Source organism: Rutilus rutilus (genome assembly GCF_951802725.1).
Source record: "Rutilus rutilus genome assembly, chromosome: 11".
Classification (NCBI taxonomy): domain Eukaryota; kingdom Metazoa; phylum Chordata; class Actinopteri; order Cypriniformes; family Leuciscidae; genus Rutilus; species Rutilus rutilus.
In genome coordinates, this window is record NC_140216.1 from 43,653,531 (window position 1) to 43,663,530 (window position 10,000).

A 10,000-nucleotide genomic window follows, 5' to 3' on the forward strand; every position below is an offset into this window, starting at 1 on the left:
TTTGTGCCATTCATTCATTCACACACAGACACGCGATTCAAACAGATATAACAGTTTACAGACACTATTCCATATCGCGATTAGAACAAAGCACGTAAGAATAAAGAACTTACTATTCACAATCCTCAGCTGGATCCGTTGCTCCTCGAAGTAAAACTAAACCAGCACTTCTGAGGTAAATTTCCCAGGATTATTATTACGATATTATTCCTCACAGTGTCACAAGACGACGTAAAGTACACGAGTCTGATTTTTTTTTTTTTTTTTTTTTTTAAGTTATGTTTTTGGTCTTTTTGTGCCTTTTTATGTGATAGGACAGTAGAGATTTTGACAGGAAAGCGTGGGGTGGAGAGAGAGGGGAAGGGGATCGGCAAAGGACCTCGAGCTGGGAATCGAACTCGGGTCGCCGGAGGCGCAGTTGCGCTATATGTCGGCGCGTTAACCATGGGGCTATTGGCGCCGACAGTACACGAGTCTGATTAAACTTGATGTGTGTTATCCAGCTGATGTGGGCGTTGACACGTTTGCATGGATTGCTTCAGATCATTTGCGTTTGAATAGCGCGCGCTCTCTCACATTAGCAGATAATGAGCTGAAATGAGAACGACTGACATCTCTCTCCTTTCATTCAAATTACATAAACAGAGAATATTTCTTTTCGTTTTGAATTAGATGATTTAAAAGTAGACACTTAAATGATTATAAAGATATATAGCTCATGCCTGGGTGAATAGTATTCGCTGAGTTTTGTTTAAGTTTAGAGACGTGCTCCAGAAAAAAAGTGGAGCGCTCACGGAGACGCAGAGGCAGAAAGCACACCCTGATTATTTTCTTTATTTTACTAAAGCACAATGTTTTGTTTCGACTTGTAAGTGGACACATAAAAAAGCAGACATTTAACAGTTTATTTTTTCATATTTCTTAAGTCTGTATGACCATAAATGACGTCAATGACGATGAGTATTTTAAAATAGTCTGTGTTATGAACGACTTTTATATTTGAAATTAATAGAACAAACCTAACGCGTGTTCACAGTGTGTGTGCAGTGTGTGTTCACAGTGTGTGTTCACAGTGTGTGTGTGCAGTGAGTGTTCAGTGTGTGTTCACAGTGTGTGTTCACAGTGTGTGTTCACAGTGTGTGTTCACAGTGTGTGTTCAGTGTGTGTTCACAGTGTGTGTGCAGTGAGTGTTCAGTGTGTGTTCAGTGTGTGTGTGCAGTGAGTGTTCAGTGTGTGTGTGCAGTGAGTGTGTAGGGTGTGTGTGCAGTGAGTGTTCAGTGTGTGTGTGCAGTGAGTGTTCAGTGTGTGTGTGCAGTGAGTGTGTAGGGTGTGTGTGCAGTGAGTGTTCAGTGTGTGTTCAGTGTGTGTGTGTGTGTGTTTGTTTTACTGGGGGGCCTCTGATGGAGCGTCCGCTGGGCCCCGGAGGACCGGGAGGTCCCTGAGCTCCTGGAACACCAGCGTCCCCGACCGGACCAACCGGACCCTGCAAACACACACAACATCTGTGCTCATCTATTCCAATTACAGTCTCTGTGGAATGTTAGTGAGGTGGATTGTGGGTAATTCAGTACCACAGGGCCGGGTTCCCCTCGATCTCCTCTGGCTCCTCTGGTACCAGAACCTCCCTGCCACACACACACACACACACACACACACACACACACACAGAGTCAGTGACTGATGTCTGAGATGATGATGATGATGATGATGATGATGATGATGAAGGGCTCGTACCGGGGGCCCGGGGGGGCCGGGGGGGCCCTTGCTGTCCTGAGTGCAGGTACAGGCGCGCGGGAGAGATGGACAGTCAGATTCTTTCCTCTGAAACACACACACACACACAGCAGCTGAACACACACTGCTCACTTACACACGTCAATCTCCCAGTGAGTCGCTACTGTGCGTTCAAATCATTTACATGAATCAATGAATCAATTCATAGGTCAGATTCAATGATTTTTTTTAATCAAAAATGCTAAACAAAAATTGGTCATGCCACTTTGGCGAATAACTAAGAATTAGTTTTAGCACTAAAATTACTAAAACTGAAATAAAAAGAAATGAAAGCTAAATAGAAAAAGAAATATTTAAAAATGAGTAAAAAGGATAAAAGCACATAACAATATTGTTAAAATAAACAATAAAATTACAATAAAAGCCTATATAACTATTATAAAACAGTATATAAAAATATGTCATATATAACACTGCCATTAAGATAACTGTAAACATGCAAATATTATATTAAATAATAGAAATATAAACTTAAAATTCCAGGGGTATTTTAGCAAAGATGTTTGCACACACACACAGTCACACACACGCACACACACACACACACACAGTCACATACACATGCTCACACACACACACACACACACACAGTCACAAACACATGCTCGCGCACACACACACAATCACATACACATGCTCACGCACACACACACACACACACACACACACACACACACAGTCACATACACATGCTTGCGCACACACACACACACACACACACACACATACACACACACATACACATGCTCACACACACACACACACACACACACACACACAGTCACAAACACATGCTCGCGCACACACACACAATCACATACACATGCTCACGCACACACACACACACAGTCACATACACATGCTTGCGCACACACACACACACACACACACACACACACACACACAGTCACATACACATGCTCACACACACACACACACACAGTCACAAACACATGTTCGCGCACACACACACACACACACAGTCACATACACATGCTCACGCACACACACACACACACACACACAGTCACATACACATGCTCACGCACACACACACACACAGTCACAAACACATGTTCGCGCACACACACACAGTCACATACACATGCTCACGCGCACACACACACACACACACACACACACAGTCGCATACACATGCTCACGCACACACACACACACACACACACACACACACACACACAGTCACATACACATGCTCACGCACACACACACACACACACACACACACACACACACACACACACACACAGTCACACAAATATGCTCACGCACACGCACACACACACACACACACACACACAGTCACACACAGTCACACACACATGCTCACGCACACTCCCAAACACACTCATACATACACACACACACTCGCACACACACACACACACACACACTCTCACACTTGCACACATAGACACACACACACACACTTGCACACACAGACACACACACACACACACACTCACCAGGCTGGGCAGCTCGCAGCATTTGTCCCGTCGAGCCCATGACGTGCTGCACACGATATCAAAGGACTGCAGCTGAAACTAAACACACACGCACAGATGTGAGACATGTTATTCTAACCATGAACTGCATTTATGCATGACTTTCTCTTTGATCTCCCACACACACACGGTACCGGAGCAGAGTTGTCTTTGGAGCCTCGGGATCGAACCATCCGGCCGAGCACCTCGACCCCGTCAGTGCTGATGTTTCTGGCTGCGTTCACAGGCTTCTCTCCCGCTGACTTACAGTCCACCATCACCAGAGCCGAGGTCTTGCTCACTGCGATGTGCAGCTGCGCTCACACACACACACACACAGCTCTGAATTATGCTGCATTAGACAACAGGACTTTCACAGACTGAATCTCCTGCACTTTGTGATTCTGACCTTGTGGAAACTGCCATAGAAGAGTTTCTGGATTTCCGGCCCCTCAAATGTCACCGTCTGAAAATCGCCCTTATAATCGGTGTTGAAAAAAGTCAGAGTCTTTCCTGCATCTGTGAAGAGAAGTGAACTGACCTCACATGAAGCAAAACGAGATTTGCATTTCATTTCAAAAGCACATTTTTATATTGATGCACCAGTTCATGCATTCCCTGAGAATCGAACCCTTGACCTTGTGTTGCTGCGGGCGTGTTACTCACTGTCCAGAATGACTCCCACTAACGGCTCATTGTTGTTGTTGAGGATTTCCCACAATGCGAAGGGCTCCTGTGGGGTTTCCGGGAGCAGCCGGAACAGAAGGGTGATGGTGTAGTCTGACGGCAGACCCTCCGGGTGGATGAACCTGGGAGAGAGTTTAGTCTGACTTCATTTCACAACAACATCTCCAGCTCTGTGTGTTTTCACGGTTCGGCGAGTGTGAGCGTGTGTGTGAGCGTGAGCGTGAGTATGAGCATGAGCGTGTGTGTGAGCATGAGCGTGTGTGGCGAGCGTGAGCGTATGTGGTGAGCGTGAGTATGAGCGTGAAAATGAGCGTGTGTGGCTAGCGTGAGCGTATGTGGCAAGCGTGAGCATGAGCGTGAGTATGAGCGTGAGTATGAGTGCGAGTGTGAGCATGAGTATGAGTGTGTGTGGCGAGCGTGAGTATGAGCGTGAGTATGAGCGTGAAAATGAGCGTGTGTGGCTAGTGTAAGCGTATGTGGCGAGCGTGAGCATGAGCGTGAGTATGAGCGTGAGTATGAGTGCGAGCGTGAGCATGAGTATGAGTGTGTGTGGCGAGCGTGAGCATGAGCGTGAGTATGAGAGTGAGTATGAGTGCGAGCGTGAGCATGAGTATGAGTGTGTGTGGCGAGCGTGAGCATGAGCGTGAGTATGAGAGTGAGTATGACCGTGAGCGTGAGTATGAGTGTGTGTGGCGAGCGTGAGTATGAGCGTGAGTATGAGCGTGAAAATGAGCGTGTGTGGCTAGCGTGAGCGTATGTGGCGAGCGTGAGCATGAGCGTGAGTATGAGTGCGAGCGTGAGCATGAGTATGAGTGTGTGTGGCGAGCGTGAGCATGAGCGTGAGTATGAACGTGAATATGAGTGCGAGCGTGAGCATGAGTATGAGTGTGTGTGGCGAGCGTGAGTATGAGCGTGAGTATGAGCGTGAATATGAGTGCGAGCGTGAGCATGAGTATGAGTGTGTGTGGCGAGCGTGAGTATGAGCGTGAGTATGAGCGTGAGCATGAGCGTGAGTATGAGCTTGAGTATGAGTGCGAGCGTGAGCATGAGTATGAGTGTGTGTGGCGAGCGTGAGCATGAGCGTGAGTATGAGCGTGAATATGAGTGCGAGCGTGAGCATGAGTATGAGTGTGTGTGGCGAGCGTGAGTATGAGCGTGAGTATGAGCGTGAGTATGAGCGTGAATATGAGTGCGAGCGTGAGCATGAGTATGAGTGTGTGTGGCGAGCGTATGAGCGTGAGTATGAGCGTGAATATGAGTGCGAGCGTGAGCATGAGTGTGTGTGGCGAGCGTGAGTATGAGCGTGAGTATGAGCGTGAGTATGAGTGCGAGCGTGAGCATGAGTATGAGTGTGTGTGGCGAGCGTGAGTATGAGCGTGAGTATGAGCGTGAATATGAGTGCGAGCGTGAGCATGAGTATGAGTGTGTGTGGCGAGCGTGAGCATGAGCGTGAGTATGAGCGTGAATATGAGTGCGAGCGTGAGCATGAGTATGAGTGTGTGTGGCGAGCGTGAGCATGAGCGTGAGTATGAGCGTGAATATGAGTGCGAGCGTGAGCATGAGTATGAGTGTGTGTGGCGAGCGTGAGTATGAGCGTGAGTATGAGCGTGAATATGAGTGCGAGCGTGAGCATGAGTATGAGTGTGTGTGGTGAGCGTATGAGCGTGAGTATGAGCGTGAATATGAGTGCGAGCATGAGCATGAGTATGAGTGTGTGTGGCGAGCGTGAGTATGAGCGTGAGTATGAGCATGAGCGTGAGCATGAGTATGAGTGTGTGTGGCGAGCGTATGAGCGTGAGTATGAGCGTGAATATGAGTGCGAGCGTGAGCATGAGTATGAGTGTGTGTGGCGAGCGTGAGTATGAGCGTGAATATGAGTGCGAGCGTGAGCATGAGTATGAGTGTGTGTGGCGAGCGTGAGTATGAGCGTGAATATGAGTGCGAGCGTGAGCATGAGTATGAGTGTGTGTGGCGAGCGTGAGTATGAGCGTGAGTATGAGCGTGAATATGAGTGCGAGCGTGAGCATGAGTATGAGTGTGTGTGGTGAGCGTATGAGCGTGAGTATGAGCGTGAATATGAGTGCGAGCGTGAGCATGAGTATGAGTGTGTGTGGCGAGCGTGAGTATGAGCGTGAGTATGAGCATGAGCGTGAGCATGAGTATGAGTGTGTGTGGCGAGCGTATGAGCGTGAGTATGAGCGTGAATATGAGTGCGAGCGTGAGCATGAGTATGAGTGTGTGTGGCGAGCGTGAGTATGAGCGTGAGTATGAGCATGAGCGTGAGCATGAGTATGAGTGTGTGTGGCGAGCGTATGAGCGTGAGTATGAGCGTGAATATGAGTGCGAGCGTGAGCATGAGTATGAGTGTGTGTGGCGAGCGTATGAGCGTGAGTATGAGCGTGAATATGAGTGCGAGCGTGAGCATGAGTATGAGTGTGTGTGGCGAGCGTGAGTATGAGCGTGAGTATGAGCGTGAGTATGAGTGTGAGCATGAGCGTGAGCATGAGCGTGTGTGGCAAGCGTGAGTATGAGCGTGAGAATGAGTGCGAGCGTGAGCATGAGTATGAGTGTGTGTGGCGAGCGTATGAGCGTGAGTATGAGCGTGAATATGAGTGCGAGCGTGAGCATGAGTATGAGTGTGTGTGGCGAGCGTATGAGCGTGAGTATGAGCGTGAATATGAGTGCGAGCGTGAGCATGAGTATGAGTGTGTGTGGCGAGCGTGAGTATGAGCGTGAGTATGAGTATGAGCGTGAATATGAGTGCGAGCGTGAGCATGAGTATGAGTGTGTGTGGCGAGCGTATGAGCGTGACTATGAGCGTGAATATGAGTGCGAGCGTGAGCATGAGTATGAGTGTGTGTGGCGAGCGTGAGTATGAGCGTGAGTATGAGCATGAGCGTGAGCATGAGCGTGAGCATGAGCGTGTGTGGCAAGCGTGAGTATGAGCGTGAGAATGAGTGCGAGCGTGAGCATGAGTATGAGTGTGTGTGGCGAGCGTGAGCGTGAGCATGAGCGTGAGCATGAGCGTGAGCATGAGCGTGAGCATGAGCGCGAGCGTGAGTATGAGCGTTAGTATGAGTATGAGGATGAGCGTGAGCATGAGCGTGAGCATGAGTGTGAGCATGAGTATGAGCGTTAGTATGAGTATGAGCGTGAGTATGAGTATGAGGATGAGCGTGAGTATGAGCGTGAGTATGAGCGTGAACGCGAGCATGAGCGTGAACGCGAGTATGAGCGTGAGTATGAGCGTGAGCATGAGCGTGTGTGGCGAGTGTGAGCATGAGCGTGAGTATGAGCGTGAGCGCGAGCATGAGCATGAGCATGAGCATGAGCATGAGCATGAGCGTGAGCGTGAGCGTGGCGAACGTGAGCATGAGCGTGAGCATGAGCGTGAGCATGAGCGTGAGCGTGAGCATGAGCGTGAGTATAAATGTGAGTATGGCTGCGTTCACACTGCAGGGCTTAATGCTCAATTCCGATTTTTTGAAAAATGTGATTTTTTTGCAAGGCCGTTCACATTTCCAATTAAATGCGACCTTTTGTGATCTCTTGTGTGACAGTGAACGTGAAATGACCCAGAAGTAACCCGCATGCGCAGAAGAGTACTCAACGGTCAACGATGTCACTTGCTGTTTGCGGAAGTAGCTAAACATGGATGTCAACAGTGGAGCTCGTTTAGCGATATTAAAGTTATTTTCGCCATAGTTGTTGTTTATCTTCTCATTCCCGCCTTCTTCAACGCAGAATTATGACGTTTGTCGCGTATCAATGACGTGCAGGTCGGATACATGCGACCTGGCCGTTCAGACTGAAGTCGCATTTCAAAAGATCGGATACGTATCGGATTTGGACCACATACCCAAGTGGCCTGGGTCGCATTTGAAAAGATCGGATCTGTGTCGTTCAGACTGTCATGAAAGATCAGATACAGGTCGCATAGGGGAAAAAAAAATCGGAATTGGGTCATTTCAGCCTGCAGTGTGAACGTAGCCTATGAGTATGAGCGTGAGTATGAGCGTGAGCATGAGCGTGAGTATGAGCGTGAGCGTGAGCGTGAGTATGAACGCGAGTATGAGCGCGAGTATGAGCGTGAGTATGAGCGCGAGTATGAGCGCGAGTATGAGCGTGAGTATGAGCGTGTGTGGCGAGCGTGAGTATGAGCATAAGTATGAGCGTGAGCGTGAGTATGAGCGAGTATGAGCATGAGTATGAGCGCGAGTATGAGCGTGAGTATGAGCGAGTGTGAGCGTGAGTATGAGCGAGAGTATGAGCATGAGTATGAGCGTGAGTATGAGCGAGTGTGAGCGTGAGTATGAGCGTGAGTATGAGCGAGTGTGAGCGTGAGTATGAGCGAGTATGAGCGTGAGTATGAGCGAGTGTGAGCGTGAGTATGAGCGAGTGTGAGCGTGAGTATGAGCGAGTATCAGCCTGAGTATGAGCGTGAGCGTGAGTATGAGCGAGTGTGAGCGTGAGTATGAGCATGAGTATGAGCGTGAGTATCAGCGAGTATGAGCATGAGTATGAGCATGAGCGTGAGTATGAGCGAGTATGAGCATGAGCGTGAGTATGAGCGTGAGCATGAGTATGAGCATGAGTATGAGGTTGAGTATGAGCGAGTGTGAGCGTGAGTATGAGCGTGAGTATGAGTATGAGCGAGTGTGAGCGTGAGTATGAGCGTGAGTATGAGTATGAGCGAGTGTGAGCGTGAGTATGAGCGAGTGTGAGCGTGAGTATGAGTATGAGCGAGTGTGAGCGTGAGTATGAGCGAGTGTGAGCGTGAGTATGACCGAGTATCAGCCTGAGTATGAGCGTGAGCATGAGTATGAGCATGAGTATGAGCATGAGTATGAGCGTGAGTATGAGCGAGTGTGAGCGTGAGTATGAGCGTGAGTATGAGCGAGTGTGAGCGTGAGTATGAGCGAGTATGAGCATGAGTATGAGTGAGTGTGAGCATGAGTATGAGCATGAGTATGAGCGTGAGAATGAGCGTGTGTGGCGAGTGTGAGTATAAGCATGAGTATGAGCGAGTATGAGCATGAGTATGAGCGAGTATGAGCATGAGTATGAGCATGAGTATGAGCGTGAGTATGAGCGAGTGTGAGAGTGAGTATGAGCGAGTATCAGCCTGAGTATGAGCGTGAGCATGAGTATGAGCATGAGTATGAGTATGAGCGTGAGTATGAGCGAGTGTGAGCGTGAGTATGAGCGTGAGTATGAGCGAGTGTGAGCGTGAGTATGAGCGAGTATGAGCGAGTATGAGCATGAGTATGAGTGAGTGTGAGCATGAGTATGAGCGTGAGAATGAGCGTGTGTGGCGAGTGTGAGTATAAGCATGAGTATGAGCGAGTATGAGCGAGTATGAGCATGAGTATGAGCATGAGTATGAGCATGAGTATGAGCATGAGTATGAGCGTGAGTATGAGCGTGAGTATGAGCGAGTGTGAGCGTGAGTATGAGCGAGTATCAGCCTGAGTATGAGCGTGAGCGTGAGTATGAGCATGAGTATGAGCGAGTATGAGCATGAGTATGAGCATGAGTATGAGCGAGTGTGAGCGTGAGTATGAGCGAGTATCAGCCTGAGTATGAGCGTGAGTATGAGCATGAGTATGAGCATGAGTATGAGCATGAGTATGAGCGTGAGTATGAGAGAGTGTGAGCGTGAGTATGAGCGAGTATGAGCATGAGTATGAGTGAGTGTGAGCATGAGTATGAGCATGAGTATGAGCGTGAGAATGAGCGTGTGTGGCGAGTGTGAGTATAAGCATGAGTATGAGCGAGTATGAGCATGAGTGCGAGCGTGTGTGGCAAGCGTGGTGGGCTGTGTCAGGAGTGTGTGTGTGTGTGTGTGTGTGTGTGTGTGTGTGTGTGTGAGCATGAGCGTGAGTGTGAGTATGAGTATGAGTATGAGTATGAGTATGAGTATGAGTGTGAGTGTGAGCGTGAGCGTGAGCGTGAGCGAGTGTGAGCATGAGTATGAACGCGAGTATGAGCGCGAGTATGAGCGTGAGTATGAG

At 48.7% G+C, this 10,000-nt stretch overlaps 1 protein-coding gene across 1 annotated transcript in view; it reads right to left on the minus strand.

The window, feature by feature from the left end:
• The window catches only part of col14a1b (collagen, type XIV, alpha 1b), a 91,214-nt gene that overhangs the window by 25,400 nt on the left and 55,814 nt on the right, over window positions 1-10,000 (minus strand). The window contains exons 29-35 of the mRNA XM_084424625.1: window positions 3,966-4,108; window positions 3,709-3,818; window positions 3,455-3,613; window positions 3,282-3,359; window positions 1,735-1,821; window positions 1,572-1,625; window positions 1,388-1,483 (exon numbers count right to left, since the gene is read on the minus strand). Of these exons, the coding sequence (XP_084280751.1) occupies window positions 1,388-1,483; window positions 1,572-1,625; window positions 1,735-1,821; window positions 3,282-3,359; window positions 3,455-3,613; window positions 3,709-3,818; window positions 3,966-4,108 (727 nt within the window). The remainder of the gene's footprint in view (window positions 1-1,387; window positions 1,484-1,571; window positions 1,626-1,734; window positions 1,822-3,281; window positions 3,360-3,454; window positions 3,614-3,708; window positions 3,819-3,965; window positions 4,109-10,000) is intronic.